This window comes from Rattus norvegicus, chromosome 14 (genome assembly GCF_021556685.1).
Source record: "Rattus norvegicus strain SHRSP/BbbUtx chromosome 14, alternate assembly SHRSP_T2T, whole genome shotgun sequence".
Lineage (NCBI taxonomy): Eukaryota > Metazoa > Chordata > Mammalia > Rodentia > Muridae > Rattus > Rattus norvegicus.
Genome location: NC_141547.1, coordinates 14,934,998 through 14,960,087, shown reverse-complemented (window position 1 = coordinate 14,960,087; position 25,090 = coordinate 14,934,998). Strand labels below are relative to the sequence as shown.

At 46.8% G+C, this 25,090-nt stretch overlaps 1 protein-coding gene across 15 annotated transcripts in view; it reads left to right on the top strand.

Annotated features, from left to right (window-relative positions):
- The window catches only part of Septin11 (septin 11), a 147,064-nt gene that overhangs the window by 51,472 nt on the left and 70,502 nt on the right, over nt 1-25,090 (top strand). For all 15 annotated transcript variants that reach the window (XR_015636583.1, XR_015636580.1, XR_015636579.1 and 12 more), the window contains 7 exon segments: nt 4,805-5,000; nt 11,267-11,453; nt 14,303-14,464; nt 17,825-17,921; nt 18,781-18,949; nt 22,238-22,370; nt 23,160-23,347. Coding sequence is in view for 10 of the 15 variants with exons in the window: in XM_087582875.1 (XP_087439001.1) it covers nt 4,805-5,000; nt 11,267-11,453; nt 14,303-14,464; nt 17,825-17,921; nt 18,781-18,949; nt 22,238-22,370; nt 23,160-23,347 (1,132 nt within the window). In the remaining 5 variants the exon portion in view is untranslated.

Sequence of the window (25,090 nt, the reverse complement as noted above, 5' to 3'; positions counted from 1 at the left end):
TCATTCAACCTCTTGTGACAACTTTAGATTTTTATAACTGGCTTCCATTCTCCAAAAAGACACTGACTCTCTCAGAGTTGTCCCGTCTATGCTCATCCATCGGAGCGTCAGTTCTTACGAACGTACAAAGCTGAGTGAGATGCCACCACATCCCTGCCTTAAGAGGAGCCGGTCCGAAAGAAGAGTCCATCAGTGATGTGTTTTGAAAATGGATTAAAAAAAAAAAGTCAAACAATTGTTTTGAGGGGATGAGAGGTAGGAATAGAACACAGACAAGATTAAAACTGATTTAACCAAGTCCGCAGTGTCGGAGTACAATCGGGTCTTACACAACTCGGTCCCACTGTTCCCCAGGAAAGGCCAGGAAACAACTCATAGGTTAAAATGAGTGAAAATCAAGTTGATTCTGGAACAAAAGGGGAAGCCCAGGTTAGAAGCAGAACTTAAGGCCTGTTGCCAGACTTGTTATTATATGCCAAACACAAGTTAAAAGTTTAATGTGTGATGGTTTTATTAAGTAAAAAACAGAAATAACTGCTTCAGACAAACTCACCCAAGAAAATTTCGTATGGCTTTTTCAGAAAAGAGGCACTGGTGGACATTGTGGTCAGATGACAGCACAACGTGTCACATGGTCTTTTAAATCCCCTTACCGGCTGGCCATTGTGATGCCAAACCAAGTGTCATCAAGGCCAGTGTGTGAGGAGTAATAACATAGTTTTCAGCTGTCTGGTTACTGGCACCGTCCAAGAATAAACTCTCTGCTCTTTAAGGGAGGCCAGCAGACCCCGGTGCACAGCTGTGTACCTAAGTAGCCAGGTTTGGCAGTGAATGGTTCTGTCTGATCCATTTGAAGCTCTGGCTGTTTTTAATGTCAGCCCGAGAATAAACAGAAGGGTAGGGATACGTCCCACCATTAGCAGAAGCCACAGAAACAGGAACGGCAGAGAGCGCTCCACCAAGTGCCTTCAGTTCCTGCCGCCGCTGTGAACCCAGGGAGACGAATCAATAACAGAACGTCAACCTAACGAACAGCCCACCCAAGTGGCAAATCTCAGTCATGTGATCGGCTCCACAGCCATTTTGACTTTCTGTTAGCATTAACAAGTGCTGTCCCTGTGCCTGGTGCTTTGCTGCGGGCTTCGAAATGTTACAGAGTTGGTGTCAGTCGCTGATGTTCTGAAGATGCCTTTATAGATTTGGTGGGAGCTGGGACCTGTACCTAGTAGGTTTTCATTAATCAGCATGCAAGCAAAACACTAAATAAAAATAAATCTTTTTTTAAATCAAGGGGGCGGGGGATATGTTTTTACTCGGGAGGACATCAAGATATAGACAAGGCTGTGCAGTCAAAGTTTACCAGTGGTTCTCAACTTGGTTGAAACCCCTTTCGTGGGTTGCATATCATATATTTATATTACAATTCATAATAGCAAAATTACAGCTATAAATTGGCAACAAAAATAATTTTATGGTTGGGGTAACCATAAAATGCCGGTTAAAGGGTTGCAGCATTAGGAAGGTTGAGAACCACTGGTTTAGACAGAAGATTCGAAATCCAGTGCATTGAAATCTCCCCTGTGCCAGCCAGGCATGGTGCTGTGGGCCTCTCAGCCTCATACCTGAGAGGCCGAGGCCTAAGAGCTCCAGTTTGAGGCTTACCTGGGCTTATGTTATGAGTTTAAGACCAGCCTAAGCTACAAAGCAAGCAAGCAGACAAACAAAAGGGATAGCCAGGTGTGGTGCACATGGCTTCGGTCCCAGTACTCTGGGAGGCCCAGGTCAGCAGATGTCTGAGTTCAAGGACAGCCAGGGCTGCACAATGAGACCCTGTCTCAAAACTAAAGACCAACAGAAGACAGCTAAGGAACAACAAACGAAGGTGTTGGCTTGCAGCTGAGTGATCGAACACTTGGGTAGCCTAAACAGGACTCCAGGCATGCAAAAAAAAGACAAACCAAACCCCCTTGGTTCTGTGGCCCCGTTTACCCCCAGCTTCCCTGTTTCCCACTGACCGCTTTTGGTGAATCACACCAGCCGCCAGCTGGGTCTGATCACAGCTCTCACAAGCACAGACGTGGAAAGCAAAACACAGGGAAGTTTAGAAGAAAGTGGTTTTTTTCTTTTTTTCCAACCAGTTGATTAACTCTGTACTATGAGTAGGGTCCAGAATGCTAATTGTTCCCAGTTTCCACCTTAATATAGATACGATCATTAACCACACCGTGTCCTTTTAGAAAGATGGTGGATGGTGTTCTCTCTTCACACACGCTCAGTGATTCTCAGCCGGTAAGAGGAGATCGGGATTACAGTCCCAGGTAGCCTGGAATCCTTGCCTTGTGAGTGGAGGTTTTATTGCTGTCCTTGGGGGAAGATGAGAGAGAAGTAGGTCACCCTGCTGACAACCTTTGGCACAGTGGAAACTGCTTGTCTTTTTGCCACTGTCCTGCAAGTACGGTTTTCCGAGAACCAGGCGGTCCCTGTGCAGCACGTGCCCAGAGTCACTGCCATCAGCAGGCTGCCTACCAGAGTCCTAGTCACCCTAGGCAAGACTTCTCTTTCTTATCTGTGTCAATCACACGGTAATTTCGTTTTGCTCATAGCTAATCTGTGTGAATATGAATCATGGATGCTGGCTCGGGAAGGGCTGCTCTTGAGGAAGCATACTGGCTTATATTAATTTTATACTGGTGTGTGTGTGTGTGTGTGTGTGTGTGTGTGTGTGTGTGTGTGTGTCTGTCTCTGTGTGTCTCTGTCTATCTCTCCTTCTGTGTGTATCTGTGTCTGTGTGTATCTGTGTCTGTGTGTCTGTGTGTGTGTCTGTGTGTGTGTGTCTCTCTCTGTCTGTCTGTCTGTCTGTCTCTGTGTGTGTGTCTGTCTGTGTCTATCTGTTTCTATCTCTTTCTGTGTGTGTAATCTGTCTCTCTCTGTGTGTCTATGTCTGTCTCTATCTCTCCTTCTGTGGTATCTGTCTGTCTGTCTGTTTCTGTGTGTGTGTCTGTTTGTATTTCTCTGTGTGTGTCTGCCTGCCTGTCTGTCTCTCTCTGTGTGTGTATGTGTGTCTGTCTTGTTTGTCTCTCTCTGTGCATGTCTCTGTGTCTGTCTTGTCTGTGTGTCTTTGACTGTCTGTGTGTCTGTCTATCTCTGTGTGTGTCTGCCTGCTGTGGCTATCCGCCCCCCCCCCGTGTGTGTGTGTGTGTGTGTGTGTGTGTGTGTGTGAGAGAGAGAGAGAGAGAGAGAGAGAGAGAGATGGGGGGGGGCGGCATGCACTTATTCAGGGAAGTAAGAAAGCTCAAATGCAGTCTCAGATTCTCTCCAGCCAGACGCAGAGCCATCTGGAAATGACACTCAGGTAATATCTGAGGTTTGAGCTGTCACCAGCTGTTTGCATTCACCCTGAAATCCCTACACTCAAATGCTACCTTTGTAATGGAGGGTCTAATGTTTTGCTTCTCCACGCCGACCTGTTCTCTCGTATTCCCAGCTCATGCTTGGTGTCCACAGCTTCCATGTGCTCTCAACCTTCCCTCTGTCATCATCTTAGCCCGTTAACTCCTCTTGGTACACTGTTCCTTATGCCGTGACAGACAGTGTGTGCTGATGGTCTCTTAGTCAGAGAAGTTCTACGTGGATGGCTCTCCTGTGTAGTATTACCATAGCCAGATCTCTGTGGTGACTCCCAAGGTCACGGGGAGAAGTGTGTGGTCTTGCTCATAAGAATGGCAGGCACCTAGAGCGCAATTCCCACAGCACCCCCTTCAACGAGAGTCCGGTAGGTATTTGGTTCTCTTCTAGACCAGGTTCTATGATATGAGAGAACCCCATGTCAACCTGGTTCATTGCTGTATTCCCTGAACTTGGCACAGAGCCGTGTTCAGAATGGGCACTGGAAAAATACTGGCTGGATAAACTCTATGGTCTTAGATATATCAGGGACACAGTGGAAAAGTTAAAGGGTCAGAAAAACGTACTTGAACAATGTTTTGTTGAAGAAATGAATCATTGGCTAAGTGGCAAGCCTCATCAGACTTCATCAGAATGAGCTCAGACCCAGAAAGCCCTCCATCCGCTTTACTTTGACATTGTGTTGAGAAGCAAGGATTGCAGTAATATAAAGTTCTAATCACTCCTTTTTGTCCACTTAGTGAGAACATTGCCTTAAGGCTGAAGGTTCCAGAATCCTTCCTTTTCCCTGGGGCTTTCACTGCCTGAAACGTGATTGCCTCTTTCCTTCAAGATGTCCAAGAACACTGTCAGGTCGGGGCCAGGATTTGCTGAAGGGGGCTGATAGGTGTTGACACATTGAATTGAGTCTAGGAGGACATTTTGCTGACTACTTTAAAAAGGAGCATTTTCTAGCTAGTGCCCCTTGAGTTTTCCCTCCTCCTCTTGATAATCATGTCTGCACTCAACCACACTGCCAAAGACAAGGTTTGGCCCTCTGCTCTGGAGCTCCGAGACCCAGCAGGTGAACCGGGGTTATGAGAGACTTATGCTTGGTCCTAAGCTGCAGGCTTAGACTCTTCAACCCATCCTGGCTTCATGTTTGAGCCTTGCTGTTTGACTGATGTCCTTGTTTTGTTGTCCTTCCCTCGGCTTTGTGCATACGGGGAGCCCATATCTTGACTTGAAATACCACTGGGAATTTATGAATTTAGAGGCCATTCTAAGGAGGCGTTCTCTAGATCATCCAGAGAACAAACTATGAAATTTACAGCGGAGTTTCTAGTCATATTGCCTTTCCAGTCGTGTTGCCCTGCCCGCCTTTTAACCCAGTTTTGATTTTTCTTTTGTGGTTATTTAGGAGAGACAGGTATTGGCAAATCCACATTGATGGACACTTTATTCAACACCAAATTTGAAAGTGACCCAGCTACTCACAACGAACCAGGTGTCCGGTTAAAAGCCAGAAGTTACGAACTGCAGGAAAGCAACGTACGGCTGAAGCTAACCATTGTTGACACAGTGGGATTTGGAGACCAGATTAATAAAGACGACAGGTATGTTTTACCATTTCGGTAGCTATAGATATGGGTTAGGAGGCAGGGAGCCCTATCTCAAGGAGGCTGCATCCCAGGTAAATTCAGAAGCCTTGAAGAGTTTGGGTGCAGAATTACCAAAGAGTGTGTGCCTAGCAGCTAGGAGGGTTAGTTGAGACTAATGAATTTAGCTCAATTGGATGGATTAAAATTTCCTCTACAGAGGCAGGATTACATAATTATCTAACTTATGCTATAAAATCCTGTGTGTGTATATGGGAAAATAACTCTTAATTAGAAAGTAAAATATCTTAAAAGCATTTTGGCACAGTGGTTTTTCAATACAGATCAAGGTTGTCCGATACCAGTGGATTCTTGTGTAATCATAAAATCTGGCCCCAAGTCAATCGCATAAGCGGAAAGCTTATATTGTAGAATACTACAGTTAGTTTTTATTTTGTAAAACACATAGCCCATCTATAGAGCCGCGTAAGTGTGGCTTTTCCCTGTGAATGGCTGTTTGCCTCTCCTCGAGGGAAGCTGCTAGTTCTTAAAGCTTGCCAGAGTGTAATGTGCTCTCAGGGTCAGTGAACCCGTTCTTCAATCTTAACTTCGGATGTCTTGATTGTTGAAAATAGTCTGTTTGCTCTCAAACTAGTCCGTAAGTCCCTGCTTTAGTTTCCCTATAGTCTAAAGGAAATGGGTCTCTTTACAGTGTGGCCAAACCATGGAGAGCAAACCTAACTTCTACCACAGTGCCTATGGTATCCTTATAATTTATAGAAAACCACAAGGCCAAGGCCGGATCATGTGGAGTTCATGGTCCTTCCTGGGGCAGGAGGCAGACAAGGAGACTTAGCCCCTGGATACCTCCCTGTCTTCTTTAGTAGCAGGCTGCCTGCATTCTCAGTATGGAGGCCTGCTAGACTTTCAGGAGTTACTCTCTTACAAAGAGATTTAAGAAGGTTAAAGCCGTCTCAGCCCAAAGATGATTCTAGAGACCTTTTTGGATAATGACAGCATTATGAGATGGCCTCATCCCTTAGAGTGATCAATAGGTAGGCATAAGTTGTGGGATGTTTTGCTTATCAGCAGTGCTGGTGCCAGCATTTTCAAAAACCCTTTCCTCAATATGGTGTGTGTGCTTCTGTAGTTGTGTTCTGTAAGAGGGCTTTGAAACCTTTATATGTAGGACTGTCTGTCATTTAGATACATTTTAACAGTGCCGTTAAACCCACAGTTCGTGGTGGAAATATATAATTCATTCCTTAGCTGAGCACTGAGGTCTGTTTTATCTGTGGAGTATTTTAAACACTCTTAATTAAGTGGCCATTGTTGTCCTGTGATAAACAGGCAATAGTTACCTTTAGTGGAAAGGGCTTCATTTACATATAATCAAAGTGGGGTCATCTGTACAGAGCTGGGGAGGGGACAACCAAGCTCTGATTGTCCTCTGACTCCCAATGCCATGGTATGATGGGGGGAGGTTTCACCTGAAGGCCCTTTTATTGCCTCATGGAACAAATGAGAAATCCCCAGGGACCAGGAGAAGGGCACAGGTGCATTGTGGGAGCTGGAGACTGACAGGAGCTTCTGTTCCCTGCGCTTTCAAGGACTAGGTACAGAGCAAAGCTTGTCTCTCAGCTCTTTGCTGGATAGATTTCTTCTGTGAGTTGGGGAATTTCATGTTTATGCATTCCCTGGCTGGATTCTTGGCTCCCCACGGGATTGAGAATCAGGCGCCCTCTAACATCTTCCTGCTGGAACGCCATTGCCTTTCTGGCTTCCAGTCATTGCCTCAGCCCTGCTCCTGGTTTGTTTGCCTCACTCCTAACAGAGTTCTCCTCAGGCTGGTGGGTTTTCACTGGCCAGCAACAAGCTGTGAAGTACCTGAGCGAGCACAGTGCGGATCCTCGTATCTGCATCTGGAGTCCTCTTTAAGAAATTATCTGACTCATTTGGGTCAAATAATAGTTTCCAAGGAGACTCAGAAGAGAGGAAGTGTGATATTAACCTAACCTAGATATCAAATATTTTTTTTCCTCTTTAATTTCTTGACAACTCTTGAGTAACCTCTTTGAATGGCTTTTGGAGCTCTAGACCTATACCTCAAAAGGCATTCATTGTTGACTGTAAATTTAAATGACTGATCTAAAAACAGTCCCTGGACAGTCTCTGTTTTCGTCAAGATACTGGAAGTGGGATATGCATTTTTGTATCAGCATGTAACCTTATAGGGAGGGTTGTGCTTGTTCTCAAACCCAGAATTCTTTTCCAACTATTGGGCAAGCTTCTCTGCCATAGATTTGGTGCATCAAGTATGTCCCAGTATGTTTATAGATTTGGGAACATATTGCATTCTGGAGACGTTATCTGCTTCTGACCTGGCTAGCTAGAAAGAGACCGGAAGAGGGGGTCTGGGAGAATTTCCTGTTATGTTTAAGTCTTGTTGAAGGGCTTCCTTGCTCTGACTGCACTCACGGATGAGGGCAAGGGGCAAGGACCAGTGGAATCTTGCTGCCTCACTAAAACCAGAATAGATAGTTTACTCCACCTTTGGGAGGTGCCATGAACTTTTAAGGTCACCAGCCTGAGAGTCGTAGATAATCCATTCCACCGTGCATGAATGATCAGAGAAGGAAATGACTTAGCATACCTTTTCCCTGTAACTTTAAGCTGAACGTATCTGGTTTTGCTGTATTTTTTAATGCCTGGAAGTATATGAATAAAATGAGCAGTGTTAAGGAATGGCCCTTAAAAGGATATTATGTTAAAACTTCTTTGTTCTCCCCCATCTCCTACAGCCCAGAGAAGTTTGAGTTGGCCACACACAAAGTAGCAGAGGTCCTTTCTTAGCTCTGAAAGTAACAGGCCATAGTTAGTTACCACGCAAGCTTTATCTGTGGAACTTGTTTCTAGGATGCAGAGTGATGAAGAAGAGCGCTCTGGCTGCTGGTTTCCCCCGGGGAAGTTGTTTCATTGTTTCTTTCTCATAATGAAACTTTAGCCTAAGGAAATAGGTCTCCAAGAGAACAAGCCTTTTGTTTGTTTATAATGATGTAATTTCCTCCCCCCTTAGGTCCTTTTTTTTTCTTCTTCTCATCTTAAAACAAAACTTTCCTTTTCTTGATGGTTATTTATTTTGCTAGTGATGTTGGTAGGGTAGTTCTATCTGCTATGCATGAGGCCTTCACATATGCTAGATGGAAGAGATTTCGGGTATGGCTATAAGAAGGAAGGGATCCTCACGTTGAACTCGGGACTTCTGACACCCACAGCTGGGGATGACTAGGGGAGAAGGAAGGGCACCTATAGGGCTCTATAGAAGAGCGGTTGGAAATATTTAACAAAGTGTTAAGTGGGAGGGACTGGAGGTAGAAAGTAGCGTGTCATCGAAGAAATGCTAAAGGAAACTCAGAATCGATGTGGTTTTCCGGGGAGACCACAGGGGAGGAAGAGCCGGTGAAGGTCTGACAGGACCTCGGAGGAGCAGCAAAGGAGGCCTAGGGCACAAAGAAAACAAAGGACTCAAAACACAGCTCTGAAAGGGTCCCTGCTGTGTCCTGCCTCCTCAGAGCATGGATGTTCATCAAGGACAAGAGGCAAGAGAGGAAATCCGAGGAGAACAGAAACAAACTTGGGCTGCCCCTTAGAGGAGGCAGAGACAGCCCTGACTCAGAAACAAGGAGGCCTGGCACACTGGGAGTGGCTTTTCCTTCCCATGGAATAAGAAGTTGCGGGGGCGAGCCTAAACCCCCAGCCTGCCCCAGTGTCAGGAAACCAGGAGGCTCACCCCCAGACACGATCAGTGGACCTCCTTGGGCCAACCACTTCCCCACAGGGTGGGGCTCAGCACTAGACGAGTAGGAACTGAGAAGGGTGTGGCCATCTTGGTTGTCTCCCTCTTCTTTTTAAAAGCCCCAGCCGCAGTCCTTGGACTTAGTGCGTTCTGTGTTTATGGTGTTATGAAATAGCTTTGCAGTACATTCTTTCCATCAATTAGTTTATTCACCCCTCACTGTAGCTCTGATTTTTTTTTTTGGTTCTTTTTTTCGGAGCTGGGGACCGAACCCAGGGCCTTGCGCTTCCTAGGTAAGCGCTCTACCACTGAGCTAAATCCCCAGCCCCTGATTTTTTTTTTTTTTAAAGTATTTATTTAGTCCGTTAGCCCAGGCCTGTCTGGAACTTGTATAGCTGAGGCTGGCCTTGTACACTTGATCCTCCTTCCTGCCTCCGAGTACTGGGATTAGAAGTGTGTGCCAGGATCTATTCAAGCTATTGCTTTTGCACCTGACTTATTTATGGGGAGACTGAAAGATTTAAGTGACCTGCCCAAGACCATGGAGCTAGTGACTTAGTGGCTAGAATGCTTACCTTGGGTCTCAGGCACTTTGGCCTAAATCCATGATTCTCCTACACAGCTCTCTCAAAATAACAAGCATGAGTATTGCTATGTAATTTGTGCCTATGTTTCAAAATGAGAAACAAAAGAGACTCTTAACAATCAATATCTATTGCGTTAGAAGTTTGCAATTCTAATTTTAATTTTGAGACATATTCTACCTTTTTTTTTTTTTTTAAATACCTGTAGAGCGACTGTTTACATCCAGCCAGTGGATGACGATCGAGTCATGAAGGACAGACCATCGAGCAGTTAGTTGTTTAGTAGCTCCTCGTAGGAGTGCACACTTGTGGGCCCAGTACTTGGGAGCTGAGTCAGGAAGACACACGTTTGAGCCTGGCGACAGAGCTAGTTCAAGGCTAGTTACATCTCAGGACCCTGCCTTAAAACACCCAAGTAAGGGGCTAGGGTGATAGCATAGCCTACATTAAAACATACAACAAAGAGCCAAGGGTGGTGTTACAAGTCTGGAATTCTTTTAGCTCTGAGGAGGCAGAGGCTGGAGGATCCTGGGCCTCAGTGGCCAGCTAACCTGGCCTACTGGCAAGTCCCAACCAGTAGGAGATTCTACCTCAAAAAAAAAAAAAAAAAAGAAGAAGAAGAAAAAGGAAATGGCTCTGGAGGGTTAATGTCTGAGGTTGACCTGTGTTCCATGTACAGACAGGCACACACACAAAATAAGCAGAGACACCAACCCACAGTCATGCTTGTCCTGTTTCATCGTGCTCCCCCTCCCCCTCCTATCCTAAACAATACAAAACCAGCTTGCTGATTCGGTTCAGTCTTGATCACAACTCTCTTCTCTGCCTATCTCCTCAGGACATCTACTGCCGTCCTTACTGTAAGGATTTGTAACACCCCATTGGGGCTTTCAGTTAATTTATGGCTCTGGGATCTGGGTCTTCAAAGACTTTTATTTTCATACAGCTGGATTGTTCACCAGAGAGTACTTTCGGGGGAGAAGTAGTGCCTTGTGTTTCTGGTGGATCTGTCCTTTTCTTTGCTGCTAAAGCGGAGTTCCTCCGATCAGTTCACTTGGAGACCGAAAGGGATAATGCGTTTTCCCACAGTAATCACCGAGCTGCTTACTTCCTGGAGGATGTGTTTCTGATAGCTGCTGCTGATTTTCATAGCCAGTTTGTAGAATCATACATACTTATCCAAAACAGAGCTGGCTATCACTTGTTGAAGAGGAAGAAGAGGAGGAAGAGGAGGAGGGGGGAGGAGGAAGGGGGAGGAGGAAGAGGAGGAAGGGGGAGGAGGAAGAGGAGGAGGGGGAGGAGGAAGAGGAGGAGGGGGAGGAGGAAGAGGAACAGGAGGGGGGAGGAGGAGGAGGTGGGTGGTGGAGGAGGAGAAAGGGCACACGGTTTATGGTTAAAGGACAAGAAGAATATCAGGAAGACTCTTAAGTCACAGATACACAGGATCTTCAGTGTCTTGATAACCTAGGGAAGCGCAGAGAGCTCAGCCTGCTTGTCTCTGAGGGGATGGGCCAAGGACTAGGGAGAGCTCCTGGGGGCAGCAATGCCCCATTCCGAAATCACAAACTGGTTTCATTCAGTGAACCATTGCCAAGTAGGCATTAGTAGCTGTCAGAATCACTTCACTCAGATCGGTGATCTCTTAGAGGTTCTAGCCAGAGGACATTGTAAGCAGAGGCTGGAAGCAAGCAAGGAACGACCGAAGTCTCGGGGCCAGCATAAGTGATTCTCTGCTGCTCGTACAGAGAAGGGGAGTCAGGGCCGGAAAGGTTAAGAACTTGGGTCCTAGCTGCTAGGGCAGCATATCGCTTGCAGTGTTTAATGAAAGGCCGCACCAGCCTGCAAGAGCTTTGAGGCCAAAACAAATTGAAAATGTGTTTTAAAAAGGTTCTTCTGCATTCCAGCTATAAGCCCATAGTGGAGTACATTGACGCCCAGTTTGAGGCCTACTTGCAAGAGGAATTGAAAATTAAGCGTTCTCTCTTCAACTACCACGACACGAGGATTCACGCCTGCCTTTACTTTATCGCCCCCACGGGACATTCACTGAAGTCCCTGGACCTGGTCACCATGAAGAAGCTGGACAGCAAGGTATGGGACGTGGCCCCACCCACTCTCCTTCATGCCTCCTTTCTCTAAGGCATAGCTTATTTGCTGGAACGCATGTAGCTGGGCTATTGTTATTGCTTCCTTTTTGATTACAGAGCCATGGCGTTTGGCCACGTATGTGTCTACAAACCTCTTCTGGGTGTTAGGTACGAGGAGACCAAGACAACACAGGAGGCTACACTTAGTTCTTAAGTGGAGTAAAACATAAATGTGTTGGTTATTTGCCCCCTGAGGTGTACAAAGAGCTGGCTTTAATTTGAAGCTCAGAGAAGGATCAGGTTCTAACCTTCTGCCTGCCCGAGGACACACGGCCTTTTAGATTTTAAAAAAAACGTGTGTCTCCACAGAAAGGGGAGTCTTAAGTTTCATTTCTGGCCTGTCATGTTTGTAGCCACTGTTTCTACAGCTCTCGAAGGAAGGGGCTGTTCAGTGTGATAAAAGATCTGATGTCCAGTTTTATAATTAATTCAGTTTTCTTTTGTGAGATGAACGGAAGACATGTTCAGAAATATGGGAAGCCAACCACAAGTAAACGACTGTCACTGTCCTTTCCCCGGATGAATTCCCTTAGCACTCAGTGCAGTCTTACTGGATGATCAGAGCCCTAGGGTGCGTTTCTGGGTGCATACATCGCCACCCCAAATACTGTTTAAAATTTTCTTTCTCTTGAGAGAAGTAAAACAGAAAGAGAATGTTCACAATCATCCTGTCCCCGCCAGGCCCTTTCTGGATTAGCCAGGGCCTTTGGGCTTCTAGCATCCACAGGCAAAGTGCTTTGCAGAAAGACACTCTACTGGCCTTAAAATATTTAATAACAACAACAAAAACAACAACAACAACAACTGGCCTTAAAGTATTTAATAATAATAATAATAATAATAATAATAATAATAATAATAATAACTACCACCATTACCATTACTACTACTCCTACTGCCACCACTACTCCTACTGCCAGGGGACTCTGCAAGGACAATAGACATTCTTCCTTACCCTGTTCAGTTATCTGAACTTCGATTCCCGGGGGTTTTACCCTGGTGATGGCAGATCCCATGTGGGGAGTGCTGCTCCCCTTCTGCCTTGTCCTTGGAAACAGGCAAGCTCTTCTGCTCTCTAAGCATCCATTTGTTAGAGGCATTCTAAAGAAAGGTGGCGGTTGTGGCTTTCTGTTTGAGGCTTGAAAGGAAATGGAGAAAACTAGAAGCTGAACAAATGCAACAGAAAATGACAAACACCAACAGCCCAAAAGGTCCAAGGGCGAAGCAGGTTAAACTTCTAGACGACTTGATTAAGATACGGTCGGAGAGCTAGGTGGCATCTTTTGATACTGTGTAGACAGTTTCACTTGCAACGATAAAGGGAAGTGTTAAGCAGCTATGGTCTTAGAAGAGTGTAAGCACCTGCCCGTGTGACAGGTTGATGTCTCTGTCTATACCCTGATCAGTTTGGCCAAGGATCCATAACTGGCTGTTGTCTTTGTCTCAGACCCGAGTATGCACACAAGGTTGTCATGAAACACAGCAGGAAGCGCTCTGCCTGTGAGGTGCTGGTCAAGCCCTTGCCTGTTGTCGCCTGTTGTTGGGGATGTTCTCCTTAACTGGAGGAAGCCCTAGCCCCTGAGGTTTCAGAGGGTCTGAGAGATGTGTTGAACACAGACACGTTTGTCAGCACTGTCTCTTGTTCTTGTTTGTCTTCGAGTTCTAATTTGACTCATGGAAAAGAAAAGCAAAAAATTCAAATGTGACTGAAAACTCTGAAAGGCCGTGAGCTCCCGAGCTGGGCAGAGTGTAGTCCAGGTACCAGATGTCCAGAGCCTCTCACAAAAACCTCTGTGCCTGTGAGGGAGGAGGAGAAAATTCATCTTAAACTGCGAATTAAAGTCGTATCTGTAGTCCCAGCACTCAGGAGGAGACAAGGGAACCGGGAGCTCTCACCAACCTCAGGAAAGAGTGCGCTTGAGGCCAGTCGCATGAGACCTCTTGAAAGGCTGAGCCAGTGGTGGTGTCCTTCCTACCTTGGGGCTTTATTCCCCCATTCCCAGGTGTCCTGAGCTCTTATTCTGGGATGTCCACCATTAAGGTCAAATTCTGAATGCACCCCTATTTTTATAACCGACACTCTGAAAATGAGCTATCAGTTTTTGAGCCATGGAGCCCGTGTAGACTTACCGTGTAGCTGAGCATGGCCTTGAACTCTTCATCCTCCTGACTCTCTCTCCTTAGTGCTGGGATTGTATATGTGTGCCATCATGCTCACAATGAGCCTTGCTTTTAACTCCGGACCTTTTTATGAGACAAAAGGGTCATTTGATAAAAACTGATTTTTCGAAAGAATTATTGAGATTGAAAAATTTTTAAAATGGGTTATTTAAGTTCATTTTTATTTTATTTATTTTTTGGCCTAACACTTGAATCTCTCCCAGGAATTTTTAGGTCCTCAAAAGAGGGGAAGGGTGGTGCAGCGTAGCCCTGATAGTACCCCGCTTTGACCAGCACTGTACGGGCACTCAGAAATCAAGCCCGTAAAAGGAGTGGCTGTTTATTCAAAGAGCGGACTGACTTCCTTGCTGTCACTGTTTGTCACGGAGTGAAAACATTTCCTTTTACTCTGAAGTGGGAGGTGGTGCAGGAGAGGAAGTTACAAACTGAGTATCAGTGTGGGATGCGAGGAAGTCAGAGGGGAGCTGAGAGGATTCTGTGTCTGAATGTCTCATCCAGGAGGAAGTCTGAGCGTCGCCCGCACCTTACAGTGTTGCCTGGTGGCACACTTCGAGGTCCAGCTCCTTGTTCTTGATGTGGGGTTGTGTGAATGTGTTCACGTTTGCTTTGCAGGTGAACATCATCCCAATCATTGCGAAAGCCGACACCATCGCCAAGAACGAATTGCACAAGTTCAAGAGTAAGATCATGAGTGAACTCGTGAGCAACGGAGTCCAGATATATCAGTTCCCCACCGATGAGGAAACGGTGGCCGAGATTAATGCAACGATGAGTGTAAGTCCTCAGCCCAATGCGGACTGGAGGGAGGGCTTCCCAAAAGCTTGTGTGATGTTAACACTGCAGAGGGGCAGAAATATGGCTGCCTCTGCCTTCCATTTGCCTTAGATCTGCCTCCCCCTCTGTGCCTTTTCACTGCATTTTCCTAAATCTGAAGGTAAACCAAAAAATGAGCAGATGCTCTCCACGGCAGAGAGGTAGCCGTCAAGAGATAAATGAAACGCTCGCCCCCCTTTCATTGACTTTGTGACCAGGTCTCATCTAGCCCAGACTGGCCTCAAACTCAAAGCTAGCCAAAGCTGGCTTTCAACTCTTGATCCTCCTGCCTCAGCCTCCTGAGTGCTAGATTATGGGCATAAAATTACCATGTCTGAATCAGTTGCTTATTTTCCCAACCATAATTTATCTACCTATTGGGAGTTTTAAGTATTTTCAAAAATTAATTTTGGGTACATAATAATGGTTTTCAAAAGTATATATCATAGTATTTTGCTCATATTAACCCCAAACTGTGGGGAGCTGAGAAAGCCCTGAGTGAGTGTGTAAGGAGCTATTGAAATCCTGAGGGAATGTGTATTGTTTGATGTGGGGGATGGCACTACCAAAGGCCAATGTCTCAGATCCACAGGAACAGCATTGCGAGTTCTCTCTCTCTCTCTCTCTCTCTCTCTCTCTCTCTCTCTCTCTCTCTCTCTCTCCCCCCCCTCTCCGTCTCTCCCTCTCTCCGCACCCCCTCTTTCCCTCTCTCCCTCTCTCTACCACGAGGCTCAGAAGAATGGAAAACCTTTCTCTAGTCTTGGTGTGAATGCTGACAGTGTGTACAAGTATGAGTGTACCAACAGTTGACTAGTGTGTGCAAAACCTAGCAGCTACCCCCTTTCATGAGGTCACTCTTCACCTACAGAGACTTCCTACTAGCTCGCCCCTCTCCTGTGCTGAGGTTCCAGGCCTTGCATGGTAGTAGGTGTGACTGACAATGTGCACTTTCTACCTGACCCTACTCCTCTGTGTTCGCATTTCCACGTACACTGTCTTAGGGTTTTCATTGCTGTGAATAAACACCATGACAAGGCAACTCTTACAAAGGACACCATTTGATTGGGGCTGGCTTACAGGTTCAGAGGTTCAGTCCATTATCATCAAGGCGGGAACATGGCAGCATCCAGGCAGGCCTGGTGCAGGAGGAGCTGAGAGTTCTACATCTTGGTCCACCTGCAGCCAGGAGAGGGCTGTCTTCCCCTGGAGAGGAGGGGGGGTCTCAAAGCCCACCCCCGACAAGGCCACACCTACTCCAACAAGTGCCACTCCCTGGGACAGGCATATTCAAACCACCGCAGTAAGTCTGTGTGTCTGACCTTTAATTCTCTTGTTGCCCCAGTTAGAACAAGATGCCAAGTCATGTTGAACATGGTGTCAACTTGGTAGTTTTCTTCCTTCCCTTTTGGTTTCCTGTCGCACACATGCACATGTGCGCACACACACATACATTTATATGTAGAGTCACATACATGAGGAAGCATGGTCTCTGTGGTTTCTTACCCTCCATTATCCATCATCCCGCTCCATACTCCTCTCCCTTTTGACCCATTTCTCCTCACTGACAGAACCCCTCCCTATTTCACATCTCATATACTTACTGATTATTAAATCTAGACTTGCCGGTTGCTCCTGTCACATTGCGTGGGAACTGTTTCCTGGGTTGATATGTCAAGCTGCCTAGAAAGATCCCTTTCTCCTTACTTCTACGGAGTGGCACACGCCTTTAATCCCAGCACTTGGGGGGCATAGGTCTGTGCATTTGCAGCAAGTCTGGTCTCTAGCAAATTCCAGGCCAGCCAAGGTTACATAGTCCTACCCTGTCTATCTTTAATCACGTGAATGGGTATGTCTGCGAATATGTGCTTGTGAGACCAGAGGCTTTGGATCTGGAGTAGTTGTGAGTTGTCCCGAAGCGTGAGTGCTGGGAGCAGAACTCTGGGCCTCAGTAGGAGCTGCTGCACAGCTGCTGCTCCAGAGTCCCCTGGACTAGGAAATTCAGGTATCGTGAACATCACACAGAATGCCATGCCTGCAGCCTGAGCTGTGAACTCGGCCTGATTATCTTGAAAACGCTGTCTCCCTTCTCAACAGTGGACAGGAAACCATAAACAGTACTTCTCAAAGACGCTCTCAAGGTCTCCTTACTCCTGTGTGCTGATAGAAAGCAGTCAGCTTTCTCCCCCACACTCAGGATGTAGTCATAACTACCAGATAACCCAGTGCGGAAGAGGCCGTTGTCTTGGACACCATACTTTGGAATACTGTGTCTCTAACTGGGAATTCGTGTCCCAATGAGCCTGTCTGAAGTGGTTCTGCAGCTGGGCCTCGGCTATGTTCTCACCTGTGCAAGGCTTTGGGCCCCACCCCACCCTACCCAACCACTGCAAAGCCAGGAAGGAAAACAGTGTTGGGTAGAAATAAAATGAAGTTCAGCACAGTCCGTTTAGATCTCACCAATGTGATGCTTCCGGAGCAGGTCTCTGGAATCCAACGTTTACATTTAATGGCACCCCCCCCCCCCCCTTGCGCCTCAAGTCAGACTTCAGGTTCATCAGAAACAAATGATCTTCATTTACATGTCATCAGATTACAGTCAAGAGGCAGGTCCAAGGGTCCCATTATTCCTAACATGCTTTAGAGGTTTTTTTAATATGTAGACAGTTACCTATGATGATGTTTCCTAAAACTTGCATTACCAACATAAAACTGTTGTCTTAAGATTTGATTTGAGCTCAGAGCTGCCAAGGCCTGCTCATCAATCAATTTAATATTTAATGGGAAGGTATTTTCCATTGCTTTCATCGTTTTAAAATTTAAACGTGAATCAGTTAAAAGTAAATGAAATTTAAAAGTGAACCTCCTGATACCACAAGCCATATATATATTTATATTTAATAGATTTATTCTTAATTAATTAATTAATTTACATCCCCAATGCTGCCCCCCAGTCTGCCTTCACAGAGTTCCTCCTCTCATAGAGCAGCCGGTGTGCTTAACCACTGACCCATCTTTCCTGACGTCCTCAACAAGCCATGTTTTAAGTACTCGATAGACACAGTGTGTCAGAATGTCAGCTGTGACAGATGACATGGAGGTCAAGCTCAAGTCGCTCCTTAAATCTAGCTTGCGTTCGGCTAGAATCCAAGATCATGGAGAGCATGATCCATAGACGTTATCCACCAGACTGTAGTCACCCCTGGCTGTCCTGTTACCGCCTTTTCTCTTGCCTCTAAGGAAAGGGACCCCTCTCTAGTGATGGGGTCAGGAGCTCTGCATGGTGCTGTGTGATAACCGCTCACCTCTTCTGTCTCCCGACAGGTCCATCTCCCATTTGCAGTGGTTGGCAGTACCGAAGAGGTGAAGATTGGCAACAAGATGGCGAAGGCCAGGCAGTACCCTTGGGGTGTGGTGCAGGGTATGTTCTGTCATGGGGGAGGGGGCTCTTATGTGAGCTCCTGTGATGAAGAAATGACAGCCATCTTTCTTCCCGCCCCACGATGTGGAAGGAGGTGGCAACCTGAGTCATGTGGGAATGGGAGGGGCTGTCTGCCCCACTTCCACTAACTCCATTCCACACCCCTGTTCCCTCCCCTGCTTCCTGCAACCCTCCCCACCCCCACCCCGCATGCTTAACCACCATGGATGTGAGGAAGAAAGAAATGGTCGTCGATGGGGCAGGTAGACAGCCCTGAGCCAGAGGCAGCCCCTCAAGATGTCAGGCTCTTTAGGAAATTAGTAAAAGCTCCTGTAAGAGGAAACTGTTCTTCACAAAGACTGTCTCACTAGCAAAGCGTCAGATAGCTGGAAAGAACCTGTTTCTCTCTTGTCTCTGGGAAAGTTGTTTTCCAAGGAAATGCTGTTTCAGCAAAAATCTGGTAATTAGGAAGAATGGTGGTATTTAAGCACTGCTGGGTTGGGACAGCATGGAGTGGTAGTCATGGGTCTGACCTTGGAGCCAGATGTTACTACCCCTGTTGGACCGTCAGCTGTATCCCAAACCCAGACCTCTGCCTCTGCAGGGGAAGAGTCATGATTTGGCAGGCAGAGTGGTTGAAGGGTAAAGGAAAGATTGTGAAGTCCCTCCCTTGGCACCATCTTTTTGTCACCCTCAGCAGGGCTTCCTGAGAATGACAGAGGAGCCAGCAAGATGTCCTGTATGCCTTCAAGATCTTAGATCTCAAGAGGGGTGGCAACACGCCCTCTGGAACTTCCCCCTGCTTCTCAATGACATCACTACTGATGGCCTTCCTCTCCATTGCTTATTTTTCTCGTAGTTGAGAACGAAAACCACTGTGATTTTGTGAAGCTGAGGGAGATGCTGATCCGAGTGAACATGGAGGACCTGCGAGAGCAGACGCACACTCGCCACTACGAGTTGTATCGGCGCTGTAAGCTCGAGGAGATGGGCTTCAAGGACACTGACCCTGACAGCAAGCCCTTCAGGTAGGAGCCTGCACAGCAGACAGATGTCTCAGGCAGTGGTGTGTCTGTGCACCACGGCAAGAGTGGCTGGACTGAAGCTTTGGAACCTCAGTAGCTTGGCGAGAGGGTGGTTAATCATTAGGGGTTGGGATAACCATATTTCATTGTCATCTCAGCTCGGGATGCTGTGGATGTTGGTATTGCTACCCACATTTACAAGGATTAGCATTCAGATAGCCGAAAGTGTAAGCAACCGGCCTGAAGTCCTAGTGGTTAAGGAAAGGAGGTCTTTCTGAATCCTTGCCTCCTTGGCCTCTGAGCCTTAGATCCTAATTATGTTTGTGGGGCATATGTAGTGCCTGACCCATAGGATGCAGCTGCTGGCTAACATTTGCCTCCATTCATTTGTTGTACACAGATTTCACTTCCTCAGACTCTTAGCTGAAAAATTTTCAAGTACTTTTTCTTTACAAAGCACGTGGGTTTGTATGTGTACCCGCATACCTGTGTGCAAGCATCTGTCCACAGAGGCCAGGAGAGGGTGTCAGATCCCCTGGTGCTGGAATTACAGGTGAACCACCTGATGACTGTGCTGGGGACCAGACTTGGGGACTGGAAGAGTGACCATCAGTGTAACCACCAAGCTGTCTCTCCAGCCCTCAGGTTCTCATTGTATCTCACACTGGTGTACAACTCTGACAGAGGGTAGGGAAGGAAAACACTTAGGAAATCTGATATTTTCCATATCACAGATGGACAGACATGCAAAATGTGCAAGGGAGAAGGGTAGTGGTGGCTGGAGAGACCACTTAATGGCTAACTCACGACTGTTCCTGCAGAGGACCTGGGTTTGATTCCCAGTACCCACATGGCGGCTCAAGGCCATCTCCAGCTTCGGTTCCATGGGATGGCATTCTCTTCTGGCCTCTTTGGTCACCAGGTGCATAGACATACATTCAGGCAAAACACCCATACACATAAAAATAAAGTTTAAAAAACTTTAAAGGGGGGTGGTGGGGCTGGAGAGAGGGCTCATTAGTTAAGAACACTGTCTGCTCTTCCAAGGTTTTGAGTTTAATTCCCAGCAGCCACATGGTGGCTCACAAGCATCTGTAATGGGATCTGATGCCCTCTTCTGGCGTGTCTGAAGACAGTGACAGTAATATACATAGAATAAATCTTAAAAAAAAAAAATCACTTTAGAAGAAGGTAGGCTCAGGGTGGGGCACCAGGGAGTTGGGGCAGTGATCAGGATGTAAATGTAAAATGAATAGATAAGTGAATTAATGTGGAAGAAAGGGTAGGCTCAGTACCCTAGCAGTTGCCCCCCTTTGAACAGATCAACACACCCCCTCCCATGGTGGAGAAAGTTTGGGATGAGTGGAAGGATAACTCTGAGTCATGGTGGAAGGTGAGGCTCTAGGCCAGGTTGCCACCTACTGGTAGAGGAAGGGATTGCCCAGTTTGAGCCCAAGACGTTTCTTTTTATTTTTTTATTTTTTTAATCTTTATTAACTTGAGTATTTCTTATTTACATTTCGATTGTTATTCCTCTTCCTGGTTTCCGGACCAACATTCCCCCTAATCCCCCTCCCTCCCCTTCTCTATGGGTGTTCCCCTCCCCATCCTGCCCCCATTACCTCCCCACAACAATCACGTTCACTGGGGGTTCAGTCTTAGCAGGACCCAGGGCTTCCCCTTCCACTGGTGCTCTTACTAGGATATTCATTGCTACCTATGAGGTTGGAGTCCAGGGTCAGTCCATGTATAGTCTTTAGGTAGTGGCTTAGTCCCTGGAAGCTCTGGTTGGTTGACATTGTTGTTCATATGGGGTCTCGAGCCCCTTCAAGCTCTTCCAGTCCTTTCTCTGATTCCTTCAACGGGGGTCCTGTTCTCAGTTCAGTGGTTTGCTGCTGGCATTCGCCTCTGTATTTGCTGTATTCTGGCTGTGTCTCTCAGGAGCGATCTACATCCGGCTCCTGTCGGTCTGCACTTCTTTGCTTCATCCATCTTATCTAATTGGGTGGCTGTATATGTATGGGGCACATGTGGGGCAGGCTCTGAATGCGTGTTCCTTCTGCCTCTGTTCTAAACTTTGCCTCCCTATTCCCTGCCAAGTGTATTCTTGTTCCCCTTTTAAAGAAGGAGTGAAGCATTCGCATTTTGGTCATCTTCTTGAGTTTCATGTGTTCTGTGCATCTAGGGTAATTCAAGCATTTGGGCTAATAGCCACTTATCAATGAGTCTATAGTTGGCCCTTAGGGTAAATTCGGCCTGAGTTCAAAGTAGACCATTGTAGGCTGTTACCATTGAGCTGTTGTAGATGAACTGGGAAGAGAGAAGGGAGTACCTATCAGACACCAGCTACTGCTTCTTTGTAGTCCGGTATGTGTGTGGGCAGGGGTGGGGTCCTTTGTGTTGCCAAAGGCGCTTTCTCTATGAATGTCTTTGTTCTGACTTAAGAGATACAGTTTCATCCTGAAACTCAGGCTCTGAGTTCTGCAGAAGGGAAGAGTACAAGATTCAGAGTGAAACTAAGACTCCTCCCTACACCACTTAAAACTGTAACATGGCTTGAGCCTCTTGGGTTTTCTGCCCCGGCTCTGGAAGGTGGCCTTCTTGCTAAGTCCATTTGCCCTTTGGGGGGTAGAGGGAGATGAGTGAACACTGCCGAATGGCAGATGCTTTTCCCAAGTAATGCCTGACTCATGTGCACGATCTTATCCCATGAGGGTGTCACTGTGCTTGACGCCCTGTGCAGGGAGCTAGAGAGCTGTGCCTACCAAGGTCAGTTAGTTGCTGAGGCCATAATTACAGCTCTGGTGGACTCCAGTTCCACTCATTTCACCCATGATGCTAGGCTGGCCTGTTCATGTAAGAAACCAGGCTGGTGGGCTGGAGAGATGGCTCAGCGGTTAAGAGCACTGACTGCTCTTCCAGAGGTCCTGAGTTCCATTCCCAGGAACCACACGGTGGCTCACAACCATCTGTAGTGAGATCTGATGCCCTCTTCTGGTGTGTCTGAAGACAGCTACAGTGTACTCATATACATGAAATAAATAAATCTTCAAAAAAAGAAAGAAAGGAAGAAAGACAGACAGACAGACCTGTCCGGTTAGCCGCAGGCCTTCAGCATTGCATTATGCTTTCGACGTATTTGTTTCTGCAATCTCGGCATAAATAATAAAACTCTTGATGTGAGCTTTAGGGTGGCAAGGTTTTTCTTTTGGAATCCGAGAGGGAGAAATGGCATGAACTGAAATGTATGATGCTGTCTTATGCCCTGTCTTGCTTTGTGATTTTTAATAGTCTCCAGGAGACATATGAAGCAAAGAGGAATGAGTTCCTGGGAGAGCTGCAGAAGAAGGAGGAGGAGATGAGACAGATGTTTGTCATGAGAGTGAAGGAGAAAGAGGCGGAGCTCAAGGAGGCGGAGAAAGAGGTGAGCGGTCTGGCCTCCAGGAGCTGAAGCTGGCACATTAAGAGCACGCTGCGGTTAATGAGACTTCTCCGTGGTACAGAGTGGTTCCCCCCCAGGCAAGCAGTGCTGGCCAAATATTCTTGTCCCCATTTAGCAGATGGTGAACCAGGAGCCATAAAGCTGAGTGATTTTTGCGGTAGACAGGGCTAGAACCAGTTCTTAGGTCTCTAACTCTGATCACGTGGTCTTTCCAGCTCCGAGTTTCCTCAGTTTCTTAGTGAGATTTGGGGGTCAGACAACTAAAGGAGCTACACAGTGGAGGCTTTGCATTATGGTCTCACCCACACCCTGATGAGCTCACATGACAGAAATGCTTAGGGCTCAGCATCCACACCTTCCTCCTCCAGATACGTCAGACCTGTCCTGGTCACTGTCCTGTGAAGAGACACCATGACCTTGGCAACTCTTCCATGAGGGGAGCATGGCAGCAGGCAGGCAGGCAGGCTTGGTGCTGGTGAAGTAGCTGAGACTTTCACATGCATGTATCTGCAGGAAGACAGGGACGTGGCCTGGAAGCCGGCTCCAGTGACACACTTCCTTCCACAAGGCCACACCCCCTAGTCCCTTTCACGCAATGCCATGATGACTCCATGATGACTAAGAATTCAAGTCCACGAGCCTGTAGGGGCCATTGCTATGCAAACCATCACAAGGCAAGAACACTGATGGGCTGCATGTCCTGATTCTGCACCGGGCTCACACGGATGTTTGATTCCTTTTGTCACACCTATTTTCCTTTGTTCCTCCCAGCTTCATGAGAAGTTTGACCTCCTGAAGCGGACTCACCAAGAGGAGAAGAAAAAGGTGGAAGACAAGAAGAAGGAGCTTGAGGAGGAGGTGAGCAACTTCCAGAAGAAGAAGGCGGCGGCTCAGCTCTTGCAGTCGCAGGCCCAGCAGTCTGGGGCCCAGCAGACCAAGAAGGACAAGGATAAGAAAAAGTAAGCAGGTGTCGCCCGCCTCCTGGGGACGCTAACAATCTCTTCCTCTTGCATGTTTACCTTTCCTACATACAGACTGGAAACTGGTCTGCCGCCAGGAAAAATAGAAGCAAGTATTTTTCTCTACAGTGCAGGGAAGATGACAGAGGTTTTGGAGGTATTTTTTTTAAAGGATTAACTTATAAACGTCACTATGGTGACCGAGCAATCAGGATAGCAGTGGCCTGTGAGCTTCCGTAGCAGCTTTGCAGCAATACTAGGAGACTCAGAGAAGACAGACCGGCTCTCTTAGTGCCTCTGGAGGCTTTCTCGGGACTCTTGATAAAAGCGTTTTAAAAACTGCAGTTGTTCACATGGGTTCTCTGTTCTGTTAGGCAGTACAGCGAGCCAGCCACTGAATTTTATATTCCAAACAACAATTGGTGGGTGCTGGTTTATCTGGAGGATTATCGTATGGGGAAGGTCAACCAAAATGCCCACCCATTTAGCACAGCCCTGGCAACCCTCATGCCACCCCTGCACCCCATACAGAGCAGTTGCCATACAGCCTTGGTTTTGAGTATCAAAGGGCTAGGTGCTCTCTCAGGTCATCACAGATGTCACCTCCTATGGCACCCCAGTAGCAGCTGTCTGAACTAGCTGAGAAGTGCCCTTCCTTGTACTTCTGTGGTTTGGAGCTGTTCATTGAGTCACCTTAAGCAGAGGAGGTAGTGTTTGACAGTGTAGCTCTGGGTTTAATGAATATGGTGCCAAGGAAGCCCTTGGAAAACTTCCGTGGCTCCACAACCATGGGATGCCCTGGGATGCCACCTTCCTTTCTAGAACCTACTGAGCTAGTCTAACTGTAAGGGCAACCCTGGAGCCCTCTTTAGGGTTCTTCTTTTTCGTCCTTGGAGGCTAAGGTGCTGGGAGAAAAGCTGGCAGCTATGTAACAACAAAAATGGTAGGACTTGGGCAAGCAAGAAGTTTCCTTCATTGAGAAATGTAGCCCTTAGGGTTCAGTCTCTACACAATCCTGATTGAGACTGAGGGCTGACAAGCCAGCCCAGTGCTGTGGTCACTTAATCCTGGCGCTCATGCATTGGGCTTTACTCTAGGCCACTGCAGTGTACCTGTAGGCTTTGCACCATGGTGGTGACATTAAAAGACTAGTAAAGCATGCTCTACACACAGTGCTTTTGCAAGCTCTGTGGCAGTAGGAAATGTGCCCAGAGGACAAAGGAACAGGAAAGGGTCTAAGCAGTAACAGAAGTGGTCCACACAGATAACGTATGGCTTTAATTGGCGTTGGTGTAGATCCAAGTCACCAAAGGAGTCCAGCAGCCCAGATTTAGTGGGCTAATTCTGGGAGAAACAACTGCCTCGGTGATCTAGTTCAATACAATCCTTTGTTTCTCCATGTGTTGGAAAAGCTAACACTGAGAATGGCGTCTCCACAAGGCAAGCCAGAGTCAAAGCCGTTTGGCATTGAACCTTGATGGAAGTTCCTTATCTGGAAAAAAAAAAAACTACAGAAGTGTGTGTGTATGTGTATATGTGTGTGTGAGAGAGAGAATATGAATGAATGAATGAATGAATGAATGAATGGAGAGTGTGTGTATAAAAGGCTGCTTAGGAAGCCCAAAGGGTAGGTCTTCTCACCCTGAAGCACTAAAGTGGGTAGAGGTACAAGTTTTAAACTAAAAATGTTGATAAAAGACCAGCAATGTTTAAAAAAACAATATTTCTTGTATACTGGATGTG